The 27,392-nt window shown below is 36.3% G+C and overlaps 2 protein-coding genes across 2 annotated transcripts; one reads left to right on the top strand and one right to left on the bottom strand.

The window, feature by feature from the left end:
- Positions 1–446: 446 nt before the first annotated feature.
- On the top strand, positions 447–6,843 carry LOC105439506 (tripartite motif-containing protein 2-like). Its single transcript, XM_011668591.2, has 2 exons — positions 447–713; positions 5,198–6,843. Exon 2 carries the CDS (start codon positions 5,210–5,212, stop codon positions 6,572–6,574), a length of 1,365 nt encoding a protein of 454 aa, XP_011666893.2. The 5' UTR covers positions 447–713; positions 5,198–5,209; the 3' UTR covers positions 6,575–6,843.
- Positions 6,844–15,290: 8,447 nt separating this feature from the next.
- Positions 15,291–25,593, bottom strand: LOC115930042 (nucleolar protein 58-like; the record flags this gene model as incomplete). The annotated part of the gene is made up of 3 exons (XM_031000431.1): positions 25,580–25,593; positions 20,497–20,572; positions 15,291–15,365 (listed from the first exon to the last, which is right to left on the bottom strand). Coding segments are annotated over exons 1-3 (165 nt in total), but the record flags the coding sequence as incomplete, so codon positions are not given.
- Between the last annotated feature and the right edge of the window lie 1,799 nt (positions 25,594–27,392).

Raw genomic sequence — 27,392 nt, 5'->3', positions numbered from 1 at the left:
TTTGCATTAAACGGATCAATTCATATTCGACACAACTACATTTGCCCATTGAAAAAAGACACATGTCGACAAATTCGAAAAGTCAATGACATACGCCACGTGTAGATAGAGAACGGGAGAGAGAGAGAGCGAGAGAGAGAGTCTTCTTTTGGAAAACCGAGTGCTTAATCAAAGAGATAGACAGAAGGAAAGATAGAAGAGTTATAGAAATAGAGAGAGATAGAGAGAAGGGGGATATGGAGAGAGTTCGTTGGGAAAAACCCAGTGAGGGAGGGTGAGAAAGAGGTAGAAAGAGAAATAGAAAAATTTGAGAGACAATAGGTTTTCGTGGGGAAAACCCAGCGCACAATCACAGTGTATAATCAGGGAGGTGTTTCCTGGTATGATGAAATCGAGTGTTCGGTACGACAAAGTCGGACGTTCAATGACGTACATTATGTACGTGCATTTCTTCCATGATAATAAATGGTATTATCCTGTGAAAACTACTGATCAAGTGGCAACTTTTACAATACACTGCTTGTCGTTTGGCCAAAACAATGTTTTTATTTCTATATCTCGCCTTTGGACCCTTTGTGCCTATAACTAGCTGGAGATAATTAGGAATAAACTAGGTGCATGATCATAACGAAAGGAGCTTTTTGAGAACTGAGATAGCTAATACTTTGAACTCCACTACATGGTTCCTCGGAGGTTCGGACACTGCACATGCTGTGAGTATAATGGGATGTTGTACGGGAGAACATACGATGTCGTACCAACAATATATTTCATAAATTTTATTTGATTTGATTTTATTTGATTTATTTATTTCTGTTTGATTTTCTTTTTCTTTTGCATTTTTACAAATATATAACAAACAAATATTGCAAATTTACACATGACAAAAGAATATATGTAGAATAAAGTAAGGCTGGTATTCAATGGTATTTGGCCAGATCCTTTGTCGACATATACATTTTCAATATTGGCCTAAATGGTGCAATTTTTCTCTTAAAACGGAATTCATTTGTGAGTTAAAATAATGCTAAGGTTGATTTGTACATCACGTCTGAGTGAGGGTGCTTGTCCCCAAAGCGAGTTCATTAAAAGGACACAATTTAATTTCTAGGAAATTGCTTTTCTTAGCTCCATCTCATGCATTATGGGCAAGAGAATGAAGTCTACATGTAGGATACTACTTGCGTACAGAGAATGCCTAAACAGATGAGTGAATGTACTGAAAGATTTGGGTTTTTTACTTTTAATTAAGAATAGATGTTTTCCCAGAGTGAAGTGTTAAAAATCTTATCAATAAAGGGCACAGATATGATAAAGTAAAATCTTTGAGAGCTGGCTTACAAGGGAGATCGAAGAGAAACCAATGAGTGTTTGAACCCTTTCTCATTTTCGGAATTATGAACCCTTTTTTCATTTTTGGAATTATGAACCTTCGGAAATAAGAACCTTCGGAAAAAAGAATGCCCCACGATTTGTCAATGAGTAAAGAGTGCCTAAATGTAATTCTTTTATATTAGCCGTAACAAAATAATGAATTAAAATTTGTTTATTTACTAGTTGCCCAACAAGACTATTAATGAGAATGACTGTGCCATATTGAATATTAATTCCAGGTTTGATGTATGGATATATCAGAAAGTCTTTTTGGCTTGTGATATCATTGTACACGACGCCACTTTTATGCCATTATTTCCAGGTAAATTATTTGTTCGATGGTGACAGAAGTAATTACAGCATAGAATATTATTGGGTTATCTTATCTTAAGAAAATAGATTTCTTTTTCAATAATATATGAAATACAGCAGAATTCAATTGACATGGCTAACATGGTTAAATGCATTATTAAATTCTTGTTCAGAGAGAGAGAGAGAGAAGGGGTGGGAAGTGGAGACACAACTGGATTTTGAGTGGGCAGGTGACTCGCAAATATTGTGCATAGTAACAAAAAACATAGCTCTTTGTTTTGGGGATTTGGAGAATTGGGAGTTCAAAGTCCCTGATTACTTTGCATGCACGACTGCCATGTGAAATATAAAACGTGCCTTTAATAACGCGGAAAGGGTCGTTTACATGGCAAGGACAAATTTAACGACGCTTCTAAATATATGGTGGTTATAATTTCAACTGATATTGTCAACAAATATGCTACGATGTAATGTTTGAGAAGGGTGAGGGCAAAGCGCAAGATGCCACCTCTCCCTCAAATAAAGTTCACAACACACCACATTGCTTTGTCTAAGATGTTCTGTCCATGTCTTATGAGTACCTTCGATTAATTGGTTAACCACAAATGTTACATAACTTTTCTCTTATTTTAAATCACCTTTGAATGATCCTAGAAAAAAGTTCTTATACGATTGTCCAAGAATTTATATTATTCTTACAACATAGAAAATAATAAAAGTAACAATAATTTATTATGGAAAACTGTAAAGGAACTCTTAAGCAAGAAAAATACAGAAAGTAATAAATGTTTCTTAATTAATGAAAAACAAATAACAGATCCAATTAAAATTTCAAAAGCTTTTAATAAGTATTATATAGATGTAGGCCCTAATTTAGCAGCTAATATTGATTCAGGTGACATGGACTACAATAAGTCCTTGAATTTCCCACGTGAAAATTCCTTATTTCTTACTCTAACCAACGATTATGAAATTATTAATGTAGTTCAACCCCTTAATTCTACAAAGTCTAATGGCCATGATAGTATAAGTGTTCACTTATTGAAACAAATAATCTTTAATATCGTAACCCCCCCCCCCTGATATATGTATTTAATTTATCAATTTCAACGGGTGTATGCTCACATTTGCTTAAAATCGCTAAAGTGATTCCTATTTATAAAAAGGACGATTCCTCAGTAATAAGTAATTATAGGCCAATTTCATTATTACCAAATATCTCTAAAATTCTCGAAAAAATAATATATAAAAGACTTAACACTTTCTTACAAAAAAATAATTCATTGATTCCTAACCAGTTCGGATTTAGAATTGGTCATTCTACCGATTACGCAATATTGCATATGTATGATAAAATAATTGAGGCTTTTGCGAACAGTGACATATTTTGTTGGAGTATTTATGGACTTGTCAAAAGCTTTTGATACGATTGATCATAAAATATTAATTCATAAATTACAATACTATGGCGTAAGAGGTCAAGCTCTTTCATGGTTTACTAATTATTTACAAAACAGACAACAATAGGTATCTTTTCAAAACCATGAATCAACAACATTAACAATTAAATGTGGAGTACCGCAAGGATCTATATTGGGTCCATTGATATTTATTATTTATATAAATGATATTATTAAAACCTCTTCACTTTTAAATTTTAACATCTTTGCTGATGATACGAGTATTTCCTATTCCCATAAAAACTTTGATACGCTCATAACGCGGTTAAACTGTGAATTAATGAAAATTTCAAGGTGGTTTAAATCTAATAAATTGTCATTAAATCTTAGTAAAACAAATTTCATTTATTTTAAACAGACCAACGTACATGATATAAGAAATTGTAAAATTGAGATTGATGGCTTGCGTCTCGTTGAAAAACAATCTGTTACATTTTTAGGAGTCACTATTGACTCTCATCTAAATTTTAATGAGCATATACGTAATATACATACATCAATATCAAGGAATATTGGAATACTGTATAAGTTAAACAAAATTCTTTCTGAAAGATCTATGATTATATTATACAATTCTCTAATTTCATCACATGTGATATATTGTAATATCGTGTGGGGTAATTGTAGTTTAACAAGAATTAATTCCTTATTTTTGCTTCAAAAGAGAGCGATTCACTAAATCGCATTATATAGCACACACGGAACCTTTATTTCAGCGTTTAAAAACATTAAAAATACAAGATATTCACATTGTTCAGACATGCATTTTTATGTATAAATATTCTCATATTCAACTACCATCCCTATTTCACAATATTTACAGTTTAAACTCAAACATTCACACATACCCCACACGTTGTTCAACAAATTATCACTTAGAAAATCCTAAAATACTTTTAGCACAAAAGTCAGTAAGACATCATAAACCAGATGTTTGGAACTCCTTACCAAATTCAATAAGGCATTGTTCATCTCTCTATTCTTTTAAACCATCTCTCAAAAAACTCTTATATCGAAGTATCAACATAACTGATTTCAACATGCAGTAGGTAATTGTCAAATTTTTGCTCACATTGCAACTCAATTTTGCAAATTTTGTTTTCTATTTCGTATTCTTAGTTTCCTTTATTGTAAAGGCTGTATTTGTTTCCACTCCACTATACCACACAGAGCTACGTGCACTTCCACTATTCGTTACAAACACATACAAACACGTACGCTCGCGTGCACACGCACACACACACACGCACACACACGCACACACGCGCGCGCACACACACACACACATATATATATATATATTTACACTTGCACAACACACTCACCAACTCATACACAAAGATCGTTTAAACACTTTTTCATTTTAAGTTTTACCTTAAGATTTTTTGTTTTTGTTTTTGAGGCCGCCATTCTTGTCAAGCTCTGCTTATGATTGCGGTCTCCTGCACTTTTCCGATAGAATAGTTCGGATAATAAATTTATGATAATATGTTATGGAAATAATAAGTTTCGTTATTATGTACATATATTATGTAAAAAAAAACATTTTGACATGAAGAAATTATTGTTTGTTTATGTTGTATTATACTTTACATTTATATGTTCTTTGTTATTCAGTTATATTTTATTTGGAAAAAATGCAGAAATAAAATCAAATCAAATAAAATTAAAAAATGCGACATTTGTTCTGTGCTCTATTTGATAAGAATAGGAGTTGCCATTTTAGGTATTCACTTAAATTTGTGGAGTTAGAGTTTTCATTTAGCGTGAGGTTTAGGGTAAAAGTCAGAAATTTCCTTAGTGTAGCTATTCCGTAGAGGTATGGTCACCGGGGAATGTGTTGTATCGCTTTATATGGAGACTTTGCGATGCAAAAGATGAGATCTATAGCGTTCTCAATTTCTTTTGAATAGAAAAAATATAACCAATTTCGTACTGTTTTTGTTTATTTCCAGCATTGTAAATTCACCAGTGGAATATTTAATTCCAATGTTATCTATATTAACGATTGATTAACAATAAGATTCTCAATTCTCCTTTTCTTTGTTTAGGATCGGATTTAGATGCACAATATGGCAACGGCAAAGCAACTGTCAGATAGTCTGCAATGTCCAATCTGCCAGGACTTACTGAGCAAGCCGAAGCTTCTACCATGCTCACATTCCTTCTGCGAAAGTTGTTTAAACCAACTTCACTCTATTAGAAAATTCCCTGTGAATATATCTTGCCCAGTGTGCCGTGAGGTTGCTCATGTACCAGGGAATAAGGTGTCCAATTTTCCGACTAATCAAATTGCAAAGTCTCTTGCCGAAGATTTCAAAAAGAAATCAGATGCGAAAGCAAGGCGTGATAAAAGGCATGGGGCATTCAGTGGCCAATCTTGCACCGTTTGCGATGGTGATGATCGAGACAGGGCAACCTTCTACTGCCAGAACTGTTCAGAATTCCTTTGCGATCATTGCTTGCAACAGCATAAGAAATATAAGCGGAATACCTTACATGAAGTGGTAAAAGCAAGAGACATTCAGACAGGGATTGTAAAAATGCAATTCGCGTGTCCTGAACATCCACAGGAATTGCAGCAGTTCGTGTGTATTACATGTCTGGATCGCATCTGTTGTAGGTGTCTGGAAGGCAACCATAGGGCTGACGAGCATGAAATTATCGGGATGACCGACTATAAAGAAAGTCAACAACAGACATTACAGTTGTTGCGGCAGAGAACAGAACAAAAATCTGTGGATATTCAGAATCGCTCATCTTTTGTGAAGGAGAAGCTTCGAATAGTAAAAAATACTATCAGGCAACGAAAGCAAGACATTGAGAAATCTTATGATGTTTCAGCAAAGAAATTGCGTATGAGGAAAAAGGAATTGCTCGACGAATGCAATGCCTATGGAAACACGTTATGTCATGAATTGGAAGATATGATCGAGTGCCATAATGACTTTCTAGAAATTATGTCTGACAAGACCACACTTGTTAACGAGGGAGTAAAGAGGCTACACAAACCAGACCTATCATTATCCGAGCATGGTGCACAAATTGATGGCCTTGAAACCATTCTCCAAAGAGAAGCCGTCTCCTCACTTCTTCCTGAATCAACATACATAGCTCACCGAGCGGAGTTACTGACCTTCCATCGCGCTGCTACCACCAATGCTCTTGATCTTGGTAGGCTTCATGTCAAGGAATATGAGCTTGAAGAAGAAACAGAAGGAACTGGTGGAGAAACGACCTGCTTGACCCCGACAGAGGATACGAAAGTAAGATTTGTTTCTAAGAATGAACAAATCAAGTGGCCTTCTGTTCAGAGTTTGTCGCTGCAGCCTCGAGCAAGTGACAGGGCTCATGGGTACGGTATCTTTGCAGATTTCTTCAGACGACCGAAGCGTCGTGGCACTGAAAAGTCCGTGGCAGTTGAATGATCTCTCTTTATTTAAGTGTTTAAATTTTTCTTGAACAATGAACAAAATATTTGAAAAAGTCACAATACGGTTGTAAATGAGTTGTAAAATGGGGAATGGGCCAGCAAGACAGACAGCCCACAAGACCTACAATGTCAGTGGCATTGAAGGAGAATGGGGAGACCGACAGCCCACAAGACATAAAATATAACCGACATGAATTGTTGTCAGAAGATTCACGGGACTGAATTTGTCTTCCTCTTTAGCTGTCTGCCTCATAGGCTGTTGCATCAGGCGCGTACACAGGGGGTTGGGGGTTAACCCCCCCCCTTTGGTAATTTTGTGTGTGTAAACCCCCCCTTAATTTCTCTAAACCCCCCACCCCCTTTTGGATTGACCTCTTACCCCCCCCCCCCCCCGCTCTTATTCAGCGGCTGGCTGAGTCGTTGCGAAATTTTCGGCCCGATTTAGAAAATGTTAACCCCCCCCCCCCTTGAAAAAATCCTGCGTACGCGCCTGTGTTGCATACTACTATTTTGTCTACACTAGTCTTTGAGAACACCCTTATTTTGACACAATATATCATGAAATCATAATCATACTATTTGCAAATGTACGAGTTTATTATTCATTTTAAAAAAAATAACTTTGTAGTAACCTACGAATATGGGTTGTAGGAACAGCAGTAGTTTTTCATTAAGAGAAGTAGCATTAATAACATTATAATAGTAGTTGTAGAAGTAGTGATAATAACAATGATAAAGATGATGATGATGATAATAATAATAATTATAACAATAATTATGATGATAAATTCAACACTGTTGACCATAAAGTTGGAATAAATTTAATTTCTATCGTCATTTTCAGTTTACAATTTGTGTACAATTTTTCTGCCATTGTATTTTACTTGGATGTGTTTTTATTCCCTCTGTAAATTGTATATGATTTTTAAATATGAAGTTTCAGTAGCAATTCAACCGTGCAGGTAGCGAGTATTGAATGGAAGATATCTTGAATCTTGAAACAATGGGATAGATCAGAATATATACAAATATGTGAGGTTCTGATTGAAACTATGGGCAAGAGGTGACTCCAATAGTACTACTTACTGAGGAAGCAAATGGTACTATTGGAGTCCCCGAGTCAAATAGTTTCAACCAGTACCTCGAAAAGAAAGCAGTCTGCATTTGTTTTTGTTATATCCTGCATCAACAACAACAAAATTCGAAATAAAACAATCACAAAAAATTGTATTGATATATACATTTTTGAACATTTTAAACATTTCGAATTTCAATCAAATCTAATCAGTTTTTTAGCAATATCAAAACAAATTCAGACAAAATTTAACATTTTCCAGATTTAAAAACAATTTTGCTAGCCCTTTTTGCAAAATATTGTTTTTATTTATCACGTGAAGAGCTCTCAACCAATCAAAAACCAATAAATTGTTTATGCAGGAAATAAAGGCAATAATATGGTAACTTGATTAGATGTACAAGTTTACAATACATGAAAATCTGTAATAATAGCGTTGCTCTTGTTAGACACAAACACCAGCCGAGAGGATTCCTACATGTATACCTACAGACGTACAGACTTAATAAAAAAAGAACTGCCTTTATCATTTTGTAACGATTTTACTCTAAATAGAAACATTCATAACTACCCAACCAGACATTCTTCTGATTCCATTTGTTTACACCAATGAGTGCTTTAGCCCACAGATCAATTCAATATGTAGGTTCTGACATTTGGAACGCTTTGCCATAGGAAATACGAACTTGCAATAATCTTTTGTTATTTAACAAAAAAACTAAAGGAATTATTTCTCTCCAAATATGCTTGATAACTTTTGAGGTACATTATGTCAGTGCTATTTTTTTGTCAAGAAGAGGTTCATTAAGTGCATGATTTTGTATTTTGTTTTATTTTGTAATTACAGAATGTCTTATTTTAAACCTAATAATTACCAGGACGTTGCGCTTCAAACATTTTTTGTTTATGCATTGTTCCTACTATGTATTATTATTATATATTGTAACCGAATTTTATCATCTGTAAACAGTTATTTTACATGGTGAATAAATAAAACAAACAAACAAACAAACATACACAATTATTACATTATCTGAACAGTACGAAAGTTCCACGCCAAGGAACCCCACATGAGTGCCTTGGCGCGAACACGATAGTTTGAGTGACATGATGATGTGGGCGTGTCTCCCAAACAATTGATATTTAAGATTCAAGGTGGTAAAGATTGATCAAGTACATAATAATAACAATGTATTCTCTCCGCCAGTTAGACGCTCACTGCGCAAATGTAGATCGTTTATTGCTCTTTATAAAAAAAAATGTGATAGAAAACATCAATCATGGACAAAAGCGTGAAGCTATTCAGATTGATATGTGTCCCAAGCGATTTATTCTTTCTTTTGAGGGGAGGAGGGGGTCTTTGTGAGTTAGTGTCAGTGTTGTGCGAGATTACCAGTTCCCATGAATAGAACTGTTTCTTCCATTTGAAAAACCAGTTCGTCATGTTATGTTGTATAGAGCATTGTCATCGGGCAATTGCACTTTGTTCCCTTTCATCGCGTCAGGTCATATTTTGGCGGGAACTTGAGACAAAAAGGAAATTGAATCTATTTAAAAAGCAGACGACGATAACAGTTTAAGAACGCATCTGTATAGGGGATCGATCATGGTCGCTTAGACTCGCTCATGTGTTGAACGTGTCGTATGTTTGCTGACGCGACGTAATGATAGAATAGTCACGTTCGCTTTAGATTTGTAGCCCTTCTTATTCCGAAGAGCAGAGAAAAAGCCGTGCGTTCAAATCGTTTTGGCTGTCTTTTGATGTTTTTCTAAACGTCGTTCAAGAAATTACCGGTCATGAAAAGTATGTATTTTATTTAGAAAATAAATGAGACTCAAGTTTAGCTATCAGTATGATATTATTTTGTATAGCTTGAGCTAAACTGCGAGCCAGGGGCGAAGGAGCGTCTTTACAAGTGAGGGGGGGGGGGGGGCGCCAACAAAAAAGTGCACCTTCTGGGGAAAAGGGGCTTACAAAGGGAAACCTCAAAGCGAAAATATGCGATATTTTAGACATTGGTATATAACCCTACATTGTGATTATTAGGGATGATTTAAAGTTTGTTTCTCTCTTTACATGGTCCAAGATACTAATTAAGCATTATACTTTGCAGTTGGGTGTGATGGTCAAAACATTTATTTGCGAGCGAGCGAAGAAAGCGAACAGAAATTTGAAGATTACATATTCGACATATTATTTTAAAGAAAAAAACCCAGTCCTAATGGGGATTTTAAGCACAATCTAATCATGAAAGACTGAAAAGATCTTTAGTCAGAAACAAAATGATATATCAACATAAAATGCGAGAGAGCCTAGCGAGCGAGATTTGGGTTAAATTAAAGAAAAAGTTGCTCCTAGTCGCTTTATATTAGGAACACAATTTATGGTGAAAGGAAGAGGGGGCACTTATCCAAAAGAAAAAAGATGCTTATATTGCTCATAATTATATTGCTCTTGTGAAGTGATAGATGCATGTTTTTAGTATCAAGCAGTTATGTTTTTAAATTAATTCTCATTTAGAAGGGAGATTTTCAACTACTATTCTATTTTGTTGACTTTGCTTCACTTTTTAAAGCATCTGGTGTCGAAATCCTTGTCTTTCACATTTTTCAAGTTATTTAAAGGAAACAAAGCAAAAGCTTCTTGATAGAGCTACACGTAAATTATTCTTAGTTTCACTGTTTCCATAAAGATGTGGGTTTCTTTTGTGCATGTCTGTGTGTCTGTGTGTGTGTGTGTGTTGGTGCGTGTGTGTGGGTGCGTTTGCGTATTACTCCACATAAAGACAGCAAAATGATATTAATATTTCCGCTCTTTTTCTTTAATACAATGCTTGAATGCTGGTTGTATGAAAATAAAGTTTTCACAGATCTCACATAACCTTTATAATTAAATAAATTAAAATGTATTAAAGTTATTAAAACTTACGTTCGAGTACAAGATTGGAGTTTGTTATTGTGCTTTTATTGAAGTTGTTAATACTCATTGATTTGATAAATAAAGGGTTAGAGAAAGAGCTCTCCACGCCAACTTTGTAGACGCCAGTTGAAGTCTTAACACTCAAACACACAAGAATGGTCAAGAATCCGGCGTCGATCTTTCCGTGAAATTCAATATTCCTTTTAAATTAAATTGGCTGAATAGGCATTCACGCTTTGCCCTCATTGGGGATCTAACTTACCGGTTTCTTTTTCAAATTAGCTGAGAAGCCATCCGGTTATTTGATTCCCTTTTATTGCATTGAAGAAAAATAAAGTTTGCCTACGTCCGGGAAAGTCCCATATAATATGGCTGAGAATAGATGCATATACATTCCTTTTCAATCACTTGTTCTTCCTCGAGTCCATTATTAGGCCTACTTGCAAAATTATGCTATACTTTGATTTTCTTTTATACTGATTACTAAAGCAATTCGTCATATCCATTTCATGTAGTATTGTAGATGTCAGGATAACAAACAGAAGAAAGAAAAATTAATTAACAAAGAGTAGCACAGAACTAGATTAACACAGAACAATATCTAGCCACTTACATTTTGGTTTGAAAGTATACTAATTTTAGACATGTTACCCTCACATCTCTCTCAATTCCTATTCACACGAAATCAGATTCATGTACCTGTTTTCTACCGCTTTTACATGGCAAGAGTGGCCTGTTATCAAGGTAAACCTTCCCTCTATGTATTGAATCTCGAGGAAGAGAAGTAAAGATACAGCCACTGTAATTGATATCAAGAACTAGACTCAAGAATGCATGTGGAAAATGGCAATACAGTGTATGTATAGCCCTGGAGAAATGTTACGCAGTGGATATAAATAGTAAGTGCTTTCCTCAAACCTATTTTCTACTGTGGATTCAATAGTTGCCACATATTTTATTCATTCTTATAGCGAAGATCCACTTCCTGTTTCAAGCATTTGCCACAAAATATAATGCTTTTTGCTGAAAAAGAATAAACAACATCCCTTGGAATTTGTGAGTCATAGGTACACATATGATTTAACAAGTTTTCTGAAAGGGTGCCAATTCTGGAGGCGATTCTGAGGAGCTTGAATGACAAGAAATAGAAATGGTTTTTATTAAAAAGATCATCGCAGCCAATGGCTGAATTGCGATCCATTTCACAAGGTTATATACAATACAATTGCAATTCAAATTGAAATAACACAACATATGACATAAATCAATAATCAAACATATAGACATTTCATAAACATTCATTGATCAGATTCAAATTTTTGTTAAAAAAAGAAAGAGATAGGGAGAGGTGTAGGAGAGGGAGAGTTGGAGTGATGACAAAGAGAGAGAAGGAGAGAAAGAAAGAGAAAGGGGACGGGAGAGAAAGACGGAAAGAGAGAGAGGGTTGAAGAGAGGAAGAGACAGACAAAGGGTACCTTATCATTACAGATGAGGGGAGATGGCAAGAAATATTCAGTATTGCAGAAAATTAAGATAAAAACTATCAAAATTCATTCACATATTTCAATCATGGACTGTGAAATTCTAAAAATATTGATATTACATTTTATTCAAAAGATTTATAAAGTAAGGAAGAGAGCTACACTGGAAGCGTTTTGTTTTACATTGGTATTGTTTAAACTTTGATTGAGATCTTAGAGAATAAGTGCTTTGTTGTCTAAGAGGTAAACATTCTTTAAATTGTGGGTGTTTGACAAGTGCATTTGCAAAGTCTATACATAACTGCTTACGTCTTGCTTCTAATGAACATAGATTGCACGTTTCCAATGCTGCTTCATAATTTTCCTACTGACGTCCTAAAATGATTTTGCAAGCTCTTTTCTGAATACGTTCTAAAATATATACATGAGTTTTTGTTAAATTACCATTAAAAACCGGTACCCCATAATCTAAAATCGAACGAATGTATCCTTTATATATTAGTAAAAGGTCATCTACAGGCAATCCATACTTCTTAAGGCAACGAAACATAAATAACTTCCTATTACACCTTTTTGTGAGATCGGATACATGACTATCCCACTTTAGGTTTGATTGTAAAATAATTCCGAGGACTTTGGCTTGATGAACATAAATTAATTCTTTGTCGCCAATGAACATTGAAGTTTGTTCAAGTTTGACGAGTGTGTGGGCCCTCTAGCGGCAAAACCAGGACCATGGCTTTCCGGGTAAGCCTCCTCCGCTGTTAACTAGGACAGACTCCTCGGAGATATCACCTCATTCAACACCCCCCCCCCCCCCCCCCCCCAACCTCAAAAAAAATATCTGCTCTACTTTTTTTTATTTGCCTATGATCGATGAACGAAGCTCCAGGTTCCATGTTTTAGAGATATCGATGTCCTGGTTCCAGTAAACACTTCTTGCTTCATGTGCAGTGATAGGAAACATTCCTGCAGGGTTACTATGAAGATGATATAATGAAAAGGTGGGGATGGGTCAAGGGAGGTCGTTTAATCTAGGAACGGTTATATGGGAGAGAGAAAATAAAATATTTCCCGACTATTTGAGTCTATTTCAATACTTTTTGCCCTATCAATAAACATAGAATCATAGTAGATTTGATTTGTGGGTGGGGGGGGGGTACACCAAGCAGGTTTTAAACGTTGCATTTTGTTCCCCTTTCGTTTATGTGAAGTAGATCATGCATTGATTGGCTACAAAAAAACACATTCATCTCGTGATTCATGATTTCATTTCAGAAAAATTCTGCAAAAGGTCTGCAAATACGAAGACAGCTACGACCTTCACCTTCCTAAGCATAGGCATAGATTTATATAGGCAGGATGAGGAGTTGCGGCACTAATAATGATTAAATAAAGACTATTCAGCCGACGCCCACCTCATATTTTAACTAGATGGGACTTCGACTGCGCGCAGTCGAAATGATGCCTCCGTCATAAAGCAATTTTACAAACCAAAACAGAAGAAATTGTTCAAATTCAAGTTCAATTGTAATCCATTAACAGGTTCTCAGAATATCGTGATTACAAGCAATTTCTCAAATACATATATGACCCTTTGATCTTTGACCACATGACCCTAACATCTACTCAGTTCATTGGCTCTGCAAGATGTCCCGAGTTAAATAGTAATCCATCTGTCAGTTCTGAGAAAGCGTTCACAAGCTATTTTTGCATACATAATGAGCCGCATGACCTTTGACCTTGACCTCATGACCCCAAAATTTAATCAGTTCATCGGCTCTGCAAGTAACATACATGACCTAAGTTTGGCAGGAATCCATCAATCGGTTCTTGAGATAACGCGATCACGAGCTGTTTCAGCATACATAATGAGCCCTGTGACCTTTGACCTTTGACCTTTGACCTCGTGACCCCAAAATCTAATTAGTTCATCGTCTCTGCAAGATACATACATGACCTAAGTTTGGCAGGAATCCATCAATCGGTTCTTGAGATAACGCGATCACGAGCTGTTTCAGCATACATAATGAGCCCTGTGACCTTTGACCTTTGACCTCGTGACCCCAAAATCTAATCAGTTCATCGGCTCTGCAAGATACATACATGACCAAAGTTTGGCAGGAATCCATCCATCGGTTCTTCAGATAACGCGATCACAGAACGGGACGTACGGACGGACAACCCGAAAACATAATGCCTCCGGCTACTTCGTAACGGAGGCATAAAAATTGGGCGATTTCTCAGTAATTTTTCTATAAATCTTATTTTGTATTTTAAGACTAAATTGATAATTTAATAAGCAACGCCACCCCCCCCCCCCCCCCCCCCCCCCCCCCCTCGAGGCCTTGAGGCCAAGATTTTTTTTTTCCTGTGTTTAATCAATGATGTAGGATTTTTGTATGCCTAAGCTCATTGGTTTGATGTACTATCCTCTTGTTTGTATGGTGGCCCTGAAGGGACATCGCGAATAGACTAAATCGTGAAAAATATGCGATAAAATTCACGATATCGTCAATTTTATCGCATATTTTTCACGAAGAAATTCACGAAATTGACGATATCGTGAACTTTATCGTGAACTTTTCACGATGAAATTGACGATATCGTGAATTTTATCGTGAAAAGTTCACGATATAAAGTTCACGATATCGTCAATTTTATCGTGTACTCTATCGTGTACTCTATCGTGTACTCTCCTGACGGGCGCTTCGTAAACAAAACCAGCCCTAGCTGGGGAGACAGAGAGAAGGAAAAAATGGAAAGGGAAAGAGAAGATAAAAGGAAAGAAAGAATAATAAGAAGAAAAGAGGGAAACGGGGGGGGGGGGCGAAGGGCTCTTGCCTCCTCCTCACTCCCCCCCCCCCCCGCCAAAAAATAAATAAGGAGAGAGAGAAGGGAAAGGGAAAGGGAATAAAAAAGGAAAGGAAGAAGAATAAGAAGAAAAGAGGGGCTCTTGCCTCCTCCCCCCCTCCCGCGCCAACAAATAAATAGGAGAGAGAGAGAGAGATAGAGAGAAGGGAAAGGGAAAGGGAAAGGAAATATAAAAGGAAAGAAAGAAGAAGAAGACGGAAAGAGGGAAACGGGGGAAGGGCGAAAGGCTCTTACCTCCCCCTCCCCCCTCCCGCCATAAAGGTAAAGAGAAGGGAGAGGGAAAGAAAATATAAAAGGAAAGAAAGAAGAGGAAAAAGAATAAGAAAAGAGGGAAACAGGGGCGAAGGGCTCTTGCCTCCTTTCTTTTCTTTCTTTTCCTTTCTTTCCTATTCTCCCTCTTTTTCGTTTTTCTCTTTCTTTCTTCTCTTTCCCTTTCCTTCTCTCTCTCTCTCTTATTTATTTTTTGGCGGGGGGATGCAAGAGCCCTTCGCCCCCGTTTCCCTCTTTTCTTCTTCTTCTTCCTCTTCTTTCTTTCCTTTTATCTTCTCTTTCCCTTTCCCTTTCCCTTCTCTCTCTCTCTCTGATTTATTTTTTGGCGGGGGGGGAGGGGGGCAAGAATCCTTCGCCCTTCCCCCGTTTTCCTCTTTTCTTCTTCTTCCTCTTCTTTCTTTCCTTTTATCTTCTCTTTCCCTTTCCCTTACCCTTCTCTCTCTCTCTCTGATTTAATTTTTGGCGGGGAGGGGGGGGAGCCTGGAGGAGGAGGCAAGAGCCCTTCGCCCCCCCCCCCCGTTTCCCTCTTTTCTTCTTATTATTCTTTCTTTCCTTTTATCTTCTCTTTCCCTTTCCCTTTTTTCCTTCTCTCTGTCTCCCCCAGCTAGGGCTGGTTTTGTTTACGAAGCGCCCGTCAGAAGAGTACACGATAGAGTACACGATAGAGTACACGATAGAGTACACGATAAAATTGACGATATCGTGAACTTTATATCGTGAACTTTTCACGATAAAATTCACGATATCGTCAATTTCATCGTGAAAAGTTCACGATAAAGTTCACGATATCGTCAATTTCGTGAATTTCTTCGTGAAAAATATGCGATAAAATTGACGATATCGTGAATTTTATCGCATATTTTTCACGATTTAGTCTATTCGCGATGTCCCTTCAGGGCCACCATATGTTTGCATTTCTTTTCCAAAATGTTTCGAGTTATATATTCAAGTAAATTGGCTGTCTGCCAGTTTTTTTTCCCCCTTTGTGATAATCAACACAGTGTTCGCTAGAGGTTTTGTAAACCGTTACACTGACCCATATATCAGGTTACGTTAATTAAATTGGCTATTGAAGTGGAACGCTGTAAATTGAAGTCTTGGTGTTTTCCCAAAAAAATATTGAAGTGCAAAATGTGCAAACAAAAATAGCTACTACTGTGCAACTTAAAACCCATGCGAAGGTGAAGTTAGGCAATATCACATATGACTGAAGATATCGGCTAATTATTCCCTTGTGACTAATATTCGACGCCATCTCATAGGAAGAATAATGTCGAAATGTGAAGAATCGTTCACAGAAATTCGTCGCGCTCTTAACATTACAAAAAGTCATTAGCAATTAATATTTGACAGACTATCTTGATAGTACCCTATCGAGACTTTATCTCTTTACACGAATGTAACATTGATTGATGAATATTGAAAATGGAAAACTTTTTAATTATTCATTTGATTGGTCCCCATATCCCAATTGACACCTACACGGCGGCTATGAAGCACTCTTTAAGATATTCATCACCAAATATTCACGATTATGGTCGAGATATAAAGTAAGATTTGGTGACAAGCCAAAGCCATTGATACGAATCGTAGCTCTTATCACCCACGCTTAACATACTTACAGTTAATCGATTTTCGATGTGTTTTTGTTATTATTCTCATTTTTGTAATTTCCATTATTAATGAGTGTACAATTTCCCTGGGAATTGTATAATGTATTGAAGAGTATTACACAACAGACGCATCTAAACTAGTGGCTACTAGAGATTTCATGATATCCAATATTTAACATCCAAATTATAACTTTGATATCATTAATTTACCGCAGTTAGAATGCGCTATCGAAAATGACGTATGGTTAAACAGTGTGAAACAGTGTTGAAATATTCTGACAGACTATTTGCATGTTCATCACCCATTCAAGACCAACTTTTGTTGAATGGGCTACTCTGGCGAAATACAAATAAATTAATAAATTCAATATGTTGGACAAGCTGTATTACGTAGCCCATCTGATTATCTATGGGTTCTAATGATGTTTAAAGTTTGTCGCCACAATATGAATACAGTGTGTTTAAAGTACCAACACTATGGGAGTATTTCATTTTTTCTATCCCTTTTTTTTTCTTTCTTTCTCTCTCTCTCTCTCTCTCTCCCCCTCTATCTCTCTACATCTCTCTCTCACACACAACCTCTCTCTCCCTCTCTCTCCCTCTCTCTCTGTTATGTGATGAGTAAACAATACAATTTTCTACCGTGTACACTGTCACTTTGTTTTTGTATTTTCAACTCTTTGATATTTTACCTATTTACCTCGCGGTCATGTTGTTGTTAACACTTTCCTTTCCGACATTATTGATTATTTCAAGTACTACTCAAAAAGCATAGTTGTGATATGAAATTTATGCTAATTATTACCATTTTACAGTACTTGCAAAGGCCTACGATCAACAGTACACGATGACCGCTATCTCTATCTCATTTACTTACATTTTTTGTTGATGGATGGAAATAGGTTTGGGTGAATCTGATAATGTTTTGATTTCCATGAGAGTTTCTTCGTCGACTCTATTTCGTACACGCCTCAAGATTTAACCATTTTCAGGACCACATTATGTTTCAATACTACAATCGATATAAGTGGTACCTGCGCACACCTTTCCCTATTACTCCCCCTCAGTTAGGATACTGTACAAACGAGGAAAGAGAAATGGAACGAATTGTAATCTCAGCCACTGCAAAAGGGGCATTATTGCGATAAACATGATATCAATATCATAAGTATTATTCTGCGCTCAAGTCATATGGGAAATGATCATATAGGATATACCCAATTTTAGTTGCGTTCGAAAGGTTGTCATGCGTTGACGTAACGTAGGAGGGAGTGGGGCAAGTGGGCTGCAGCTCCTAAGAATTTTGAAATCACCCATTAAAATTCGGGCTTTCCCCTTTTTTTAAAAATTATAATATCTTCTTTCGTCCATTTTGATGAAATGTTATAAATTGTTACAGTACAATAATTCAATTCAATTCAATTCAATTTATTAATGTTTCCACAAAACATTACAAATCAATTATAAATATTTACAACAATGTAGAAATACATATTGGAAACAGAGGGGTCCACTAAAAAGCAATAATTCTGGTCGGCTGCCTCGCTTCTCTAGCAAAATTTCAAAACAGGAAAGGTCATAATGGAGCAAGAGATGTTTTTAGCCCGTAGGAGAAAAAAATAGGCCCTTACTCAAATGAGATCTTTACGCTAGAAGTTCAAAACATTGGACATCGAGGACAGAGGCAGTGATAGCACAACAAGGCGAAGGAAACACACATTTGGATGATGGAAAGGAGTTTCTTAAACCGATCTAGATTTTTTTTTATCTGCCCTGATTCTTTCTGCATAGTCAAGATAGGCCTATAATGCCATCTAGTTCTCATAAATTATTAATGGACGAGTTACTTGATGCTATCTAACTACGTCTGACGTTTTATTGGTGGCAAATCAGCTTAAAATAGGCATTTAATGTGGCCAACAGCACCCGGGAAAAAATAAAAGGACACCGCCATGTGGCACCTGCTGTATGGCACGTCGCCTGATTAGCGAGAAGGGAAAATATAAATAAGAGGGAGGGAGAGGGGAAGACAATGATAGAAACTGAGAAAAGGAGAAAATGTAAGAGGGAAAATATATATATATCTAGAGAGAGAGAGAGGACAAGGAAAGAGAAGGAGTGAGAATAATTCTTTTATCTAGGAAAGTTCGGGGAGATGGGCATAATCGAGTGTTTATCTTTGAATAATACATCTTTTAAAAGACCGCTTTTTGTAGAGGATAACAACGTGGAGAGTAGACAGGATTCTATTTCAAGCACCTGACTTTCATCATTGGCACTGGAGCACGTGTAGGGACCTCGTGCAATGTCGTTAGGATTTCTATGTTTGATATAGCAAGGATTTATGAAAAATGATATGTCGCAAATGAAGTTGTTAGGCGCTGTCAACTCCCGTTAGTGCCGTTATAGCCATTGTCTTCGGGCCTTTGATGCAGGATAAAGATTCACCTCATACCCTTGTTGAGCATCTAACGAGCGGGAGAGGACTGCTGCGCCTCCCTGGGAGTCATGCATCACCTGCTCGAGATCAAAAACCGGTCAGTTCAACCGATCATTAGGGAGGTGTCAATTAGATTAGAGCGAACTAGGTAGCAAACATGATCTCTTAATGTGGCCTGGTCTACCTGGAGCTCACACGTGCCGCTTATTACTTAGCCCCAATGTAATATTGAGTCAGTAGCGAATGTAATGTACCGACAATGCACACATGCTGCGGCAATATTCCATCTTTGCTTAAGAGCATTCCAACAACTTAAGTTATCAATTATCCCTAACTAATCTAATTCAAGGCGACCTAGATACATCGTTTAGTGCTACTTATTTACACCGCCAAACCGACTCCATACCGACTCCAAACCCACCGAGGTCGGTCTCCTTGGAGAAGATGGGGTATTACTTAGGGTTAACACCAGAACAAACAATGAACGGGTGCCCTTTGTAACTTCTGTATTTATCTAAAATGAGAAGGGTTTGTCTAACATCTATTTTTTTTAATATGTTCGTATAAGATCAAAGAATTATGGTTCTTATATTTGTCTAGTTCCCAGTTTATGACATATATAGAGCTCGAATGTAAAAGATTATTATCGTTTCGCATCTCTAATTCTCAGAAAAAAACATGGGTTATCATGAAATTCCCAAGATTTCCCTCAAATATATTCAAACGGTATGATTTTAATAAATGTTTGATAATAATAATAATAATAATAATAATAGCTCACATTTATAATGCGCCTAATACTTTGTTTTTAGGCGAGGAACATATTATTACCCCGGTCATGATGATTAAAGCACTTAATAATTACCTTTGTGTTTAGTGTGTGTTTGTTGTTGCATGTGGCGAAGGTATTTAAGAGCTCTTCACTACACATCGCCAAGATGTTGCATGATTATCACTTTTAAAGAACCTTCAAGGAGTCTACTTCAATAATCGACTTCGTATATATACATATTTGACACAGATTCGTACAGTGGTGGAAACAAATGGCATTGGTATAACAAGCGCATAAATTCCATTTGGGGGTCAACTAACTTATGTAGATAGAAAGATAGATAGATAGATAAATGATAGATTCAAAATCATCGACTGTCCTAAAACTATCAATTTCTTCTTATCATTGTGGTTCCTTTGTTCTTCTTCGTCTTCTTCCTCCTTCTCTGTTTCATCATCATTTCTTCTTCTTTATCTTCATTTCTTATTCTTCTTGTTTTTGTTTCTCTTTCTCGTTCCTTCTCTTCCTTTTTTTCATCATCTTCTCTTCTCCATCATCTTGTTCTTTTGCTCCTTCTTCGTTTCGTCTTCTTCTTCATCTCCATATCTTCTTCTTTTATTATTATTACTACCCTTCTCCTTCTTCTTCTTCATTTTATTCCACTTCTTCTTCCTCCTCTTCTTCTTCTTCTTCTTCCTCTTCTTCGTCTTCTTCTTCTTCTTCTTCTTCTTCTTCTTCTTCTTCTTTCTCCTCGATAGGTCCGCTCTTCATTGAAATTCATAGACTCTTGATCCTCATTTTCACCAATGCATTAGTGCATTCCCCCTCCAGGAGAAAGTGCCATCAATTACCGATGCCATCGTGTGCAGGAGAAAGCTTGAATAACAAATTACATGTGAGGTGTTGTGAGGGTTGTCTAAGGCGAGGTAAACTTACGAACATCCCTATTCAGGAAACTCGAAAATAGGTTAGGCGTTGATGAAGAAAAACAAATTAAGTTGTATATTGAGATGTTTTAACATCCTTGCATGTTGTTCTATGTTATTAATTAAGATGCCTGGGTAAGGAGTGGTCTTGGTAATTGATTGTGTGAATCTGAAGTGAGTAAAGGGGTGACCAACAGGTCATCGTGATTGAGTCTTTCACTGCTCTTTAATGATTGACTCTAGCAAAGAGTAATTTGTCAGACAATTTCCGCTCTGTACAGATTCCATCTTCTGAAGAAAGACCAGGGAATGTATGTAATAAGATATAATAGTGAAAATGAACAGCCAGAAATAGGAACTCTTGTCATTTATATTTTCGTAACGCATTGGATCTTCATCTTTTATTACTCGACATGCTCGATGAGTTACATGTAGATTGGTCAAATATTGATCACAAAATCAGGAAAGTAAACTATGGTTGTCATAGTTCGTGGAATAACGAGATTTTAAAAGTAATTCTCTATTAAAAGAACATAGCCCAAATAATTCCCTGAAGTATCGTTCGTTTACTTCTGAAATCAAAATGAGATCATACCTCTTCTGAAACGAATGGCTCATTATTTAGGATGAAGTATATAAAACGTTAAAGTATTTGTCAATTATGATTTGTGTCGATTGTAAATATGATCGCTGCAATAACATTTATGAGAAGGCAATCGCATGAATAGCATCTGGGTGAAGTGTGGGTGTGGGAGGGAGTGTGTGTGCTTTTGGGGAGGTTGGGGAAAGTAACGTGTGTGGGACTATACGAGTTTGAGATGAGGGAGAGAGGGAGAGAGAGAGAGAGCAAGACATTGATCGAGTGGGAAATATGGAGCCTGATATAGAGGGCAGGGGCAGGGGCATTTTAAAAAAAATCAATCGAGTAAATGATAATGATATGGTCTCATTTACCTAGATTAGCCTCAGCATTAGTAATAGAGTTCTACCTAATGGCGTCTCAATTACCATTAACCCAAGCAATGCCAGGTACCCATTGAATCAAATAAAGATATGACATACTGGGGGGGGGGGGAATGGGTTTGCAATGTCAGACAATAGAGTAGTTGTACCTGCCCAGATAAACATTTACAGAGGTAAACCTCAGCTAAAATGTTATACGTATAATCGATGTGAAATAAAGTGTATCTAAATCATGTTTGATGATAAATCCCAATGCTATGATCTTCTCTTGAAATGGTTGGTTGTTAATTATATTGAACTGATAATGATGAATACTTCTTTTTCCCCCTTTTCGTTTCCCTTTTGTCCTTGCCCTATCAACTGGTCCATTAAGTGGTACCATATCCCGATAAATAATATCCACCGAGAAGTCTAAAAATTTGAGGACATGTTTTCTCCCTAACTACATGACTATCATAAAATGTACCCTTCTGTTGACTCAGCTTTACACTTGGTAGCATAGACACGTTCATGAGACAATGTTATGATCGGTATGTTGTGTTGCGATCATTAATGGTTTCCGTAAAATACCCTTTTCAACACTTCTCGTTTGGCGAGAGACCGTGTCCTCCATTCTAAAGAGTTCTCTGTGGATATCAATTACCAGGACATGCATGGTTCAGGATGATTCGATGCGGGTTGAAGTTTTCCCAGGTGCTCAGAAAGCAATTAACAAATTAATCAGTGAAAACACAAATGAAAATGTGTTTCCGTACAACACAATGCAAAGGAACCATAGTTCGAAATACATTGTGCAATTCCGTCCTGATCGGCATAGTAAAATAGTATACCAAGCAAGGTCACTAGAATTTTCTGTACAGCAAAACGCAAAGCTTATAAAGGATAGAAAGAATGAGACGACAGTTCTACTTGGTATGTTAGGATGTCGGATTTTATTTCAATTTATTCCATCAAGTGTATACTGATTAGAAATCACAACTTATTTCTCAAATGAATCCCGAGAGCTGCCACAGTTATTTTACAATTCGACAGTTAGAAGTGGACTTTCTGATTCGAACTTATCCCTTTCTTTTCTTTCGTGTACTTTTATGGTTTCTTGTATATATATATATATATATATATATATATATATATATATATATATATATATATAAAACCTCGACGCGTGAATGCGCTTTACCACCACCTTATATGATGACTGCAGTTATGATTCCACGAATCTCCACAAATATTGGTATGTCCTTTTTTTTTTTTTTTTCCCTTTCTTACTTTTCCTCTTTCTCTTTTTCTTATTTGTTTTTTTTTTGTTGGCCAAACGCTGTTCCATTATGTATTGTTCACATGTTATGTACATATATTGTGTGAACATATAGTACTTTTAGCTTTGGTTATGACGAATCTTTTTTCTTTGTATGATTTTATGTGACCATTTTAAATAATTCATATATTTGTGATCATATGGAAAATAAACGAACATCAATAAATCAATAAATTGATAAATAATCAATTCATTAAACAAATCAAGATACAAACAAGTAGATAAATATATTATAATAGAAAAATGAATGAATGAATTAATTAATTGATTAATAATTGATCGATCGAAACACACACATTAATCAGTAAATAAACAAGTAAGTAAACAAATAGATAACCAAATAAACAAGTTAGTAAAGAAATAAATAATAGAATGTACAAACAAACGAATAAATAAATAAATGTTAAGCAATTAAGTAAAGCTACTTATATATCAAATAAATAAATGAATTAACAGATCAAACAATCAATCAATTAATTAAACAATCAGTCAATCTACCATTCAATCAAACAATCATCCAGTCAATCAAAAAATTAATCAACCAACCAATCAACCAATCAATCAATCAATCAATCAACTAACCAACCAATCAATTAGTAAATCAATCAATCAATCAGTCAATAATTCAATCAATAAATAAACAAATCAACCAACCAACCAACCAACAAATCAATCAATCAAACAAACAATCAACCAACCAATCAATCAATCAATCAATCAACCAACCAATCAATTAACTAACCAACCAACCAATTAGTAAATCAATCAATCAATAATTCAATCAATAAATAAATGAATCAAACAAACAATCAATCAATCAATCAACTAACCCACCAATCAATTAGTAAATCAATCAATCAATCAATAATTCAATCAATAAATAAACAAATCAACCAACCAACCAACCAACAAATCAATCAATCAATCAATCAACTAACCCACCAATCAATTAGTAAATCAATCAATCAATCAATAATTCAATCAATAAATAAACAAATCAAACAAACAATCAGTCAATCAATCAATCAATCAATCATTGGATGACTAGGCCCTTTTACTTTGATTTTTAGTTGTTGATGTTTTATTTGAATAGTTGCTTAGCTTTAAATTCAATTCACTTAAATAAAATTGAAATTCTGACGTAAGTCAATCGATGCTTCTTGGTCAAATACCTCATTTCACCATGTTTAAGTTCGAGTGGATTTGTAATGTGAACTTACACAGATCTCTCATCTAAGACATTACCCGGCATAAATCTCTCAAATTACAAGCTGTCTGATTCACTAAAGCTTTTCCATCCCGACCGTCTTATAGCATGTGAAACTTATATTAATATTCTGCAATGTCTTGTTCTCTGTTACTGAAAAACAATGTCAAACTCATGACAAACTCGCGACCATTCTCCTTCATTTTCATTATATTTGTCAGTATGTATCACTGATAGCTAAAAGGTACTATGTCCTATTTGCAGTAAGTAATAGTCTGATTTCCAGACCATTGTACCGAATGGTCATACGTTTAATACTGCGCAAAGATTCAACCAGTTTAATTTTGGCCATTACAAGAAGTGGGTTATTGATGTAGACAAATGCTCATGTTCCCTTTACAGCTCATTTTATGTATGTTATTACCAAAGAAGAATAAAAAGCCAGTCAGTCACCCAATAGTGTCTGACAGTGAAGTCTAGCAAGTAAACGGGTTTCTTTGCATCATTTGAATATTAGGACACTGCTAACGTTTACATTTCACAGATAGGACATACATGACATATTCATAATTTCTGCAAAGTTCTACAGATTTTGATGTTGGCTGCAAAAGGGGCATAGTATCTTTAATGTGGCCCGTTTTCATGATTTTGGTTCATACAAACAGGCGCGGATCCACGTGGCGATTTTCCGGCCTGCCCCCCCCCCCCCTAGCCCCCTTAAACTGTTAATAAAATACGATAATAACGTAAATTTAACCTTTTTTTACAAAAGAAACAAAAGCAGGCCCCCCCCCCCCCCAAAAAAAAAAAAAAAAAAAAAAGAAAAAAGAAAAAGAAAAAAAGTGGTTCTCCTTTCAATGGCCGGCTGATTCGGCGCTAAATTTTTTTCTCAAGATTTGGGCCCCGCCCCCCCCCCCCCCCTTGTCGCCGGCTGGATCCGCCCCTGCCTACAAACAATTCTTCGATTACAGAACTGCACAGGAAAAATTGGTGGGCTAAGCTGCCTTGCGTGGCATAATTATGTCAGCTGAACCCACCGATTTTCTAGTATTCGGTCATACCTGATCATAATACACAACTAGCTGCCTCTCAACAATTCAAAGAATGGAGAAGAAATTTGTAACCAAAGAGACCCACTTACCTACGGCTTGTCATCTTACACGTATAGATAACAAGCTATTTGAAGTACACCTTGGTTGTTAATATCAGACGTCGCTAATTGTAACCATACAAAAACGCGAAACGTTGTTGGGACGTAACTAAACATACTCTAAACAATCAAAGTTCTAAAGACGTTTTGCAATTGCATTGAGAACGTTGTGTGACTGCTGGAAAATGCCACGGCTGAAGGAATGTGTTCACTGAACTCAAATATGCTTGGAAATAATCAAACAATTTCAGACTAGAATTGTAATGTCAATCATGTCACCCATGATTTAAAGCTCTACATGCAACATATTGTGATAGAAGATGTGTATTTACATAATCACAATGTTTTTGTGGGCTTAATACCAATCCCTTGGTTATTGTAGCTGAATAAACCATGAAGAGCATGGGACAATTGACGTCATGCCCATCTAGATAAGATTTATGTGCTTTAATATTAACAACAAAATAATACTGAATCTGACATAAGTTTCGTGTTCTCAATATCTTACAACAAAATGTTTTTGGTTAAATAGTTATTAAGATGTGTTAAATGTTACGAGAGACTCAGATAATTTAGCCTGTTGAATACTGTATCATCCCTTTATCATAGATTTAATATAGGAAAATTGTTATTGGTTACGAGGAAAGGAATATATTTTGTATTCACCTGCATGTTCACAATCCTCCCTTAGGCTAACCCTTCACTTGCTCATATTTCATCTCGGTCAGTATATAGATCAGGATATTAAAATCAATATATAATTGTAACGACTTCTTTCAAAGAAAACTGTGTAGTTGAGTGGCTTGAAGTCCGCACGCCAAGAATAATGAGGGTCATGGGTTCTTGCGCTGGCAGGTTTTTACGACCCCTTTGTAGGACAATATGATATAATATTTGAACTGAGTTTTGTTTCACTCGACTTTCGCGCGGGTCTACTGCGTCAGTGCTTTGCAGCGCTAAGGGCCCTTTTGTCGCGTCGCGGCCCATATAATATGTCTATGAAAGATTGAAAATTAGGATGTACATGTAACATGTTCATGCGTTTAACATACAAAAAAAAATCAATCACTTAAGATGGAAGGGGTTGTTTTCTTCTCCAGTAATGCCGCAAGACCGAATCCAAACCGGAAGTTAACCGACGGATTCGGTGTAGTTGGCGGTTTGGTGTCGGTTTAAATGGGGGTTTTAATTATTCAAAGTTTTTCCTAAGCCGTGATCATTGATTCCAAGGTCTATAATGAATAACATTCGCTGAATATACCAAGAAGAAGCCGCAATATGTGTAGTGGTACACTCATAAGATAACTGTTATGACTTTGAAAGAGGAGAGAGGGGGAACTAGAGAGAAACAGAGAGAGGGGAGAGAGAGAGACAGAGAGAGGGGAGAGAGAGAGATAGAGAGAGAGAGAGAGAGAGAGAGAAGGAGAGAGTGGGGGGATAGAAGGTATATGAAGGTGGGTGAGTATGTGTGTGTGTGTGCGTGTGTGAGTGCGTATGAAGTAGAGAGATTGAGAAAGAGAGTAAAAGAGACGTAGAGAGGATGAAATAGAGAATAGAGACAGAGAAACACACATCCAAGGAGAGAGAGACAGACAGTGATAATAGATATGAGTTTGACAGATTCGAAGAGAGATAGTACATACATGGAATATATGAAAAAAGAGATTCCTGTATAAGAGAAGAAAGGGAGAGGGGTAGAGCACAAGAGAGGGAAGAAAGATAGACAGACAGACTAATAAACAGGGTAAGAGCAAGCATAAAATTATGATATACGTGGCATGCAACAGGCGCATTATTTTGTTCA

The sequence above is a fragment of the Strongylocentrotus purpuratus genome, unplaced genomic scaffold, assembly GCF_000002235.5.
Source record: "Strongylocentrotus purpuratus isolate Spur 01 unplaced genomic scaffold, Spur_5.0 spur5_contig_862, whole genome shotgun sequence".
NCBI lineage: Eukaryota > Metazoa > Echinodermata > Echinoidea > Camarodonta > Strongylocentrotidae > Strongylocentrotus > Strongylocentrotus purpuratus.
This window is presented reverse-complemented; position numbering and strand designations above follow the sequence as displayed.

Coding starts and splice junctions, on each gene's coding strand:
- LOC105439506 (XM_011668591.2), top strand. CDS start 5,210: ATGCACAATATGGCAACGGCAAAGCAACTGTCAGATAGTCTGCAATGT.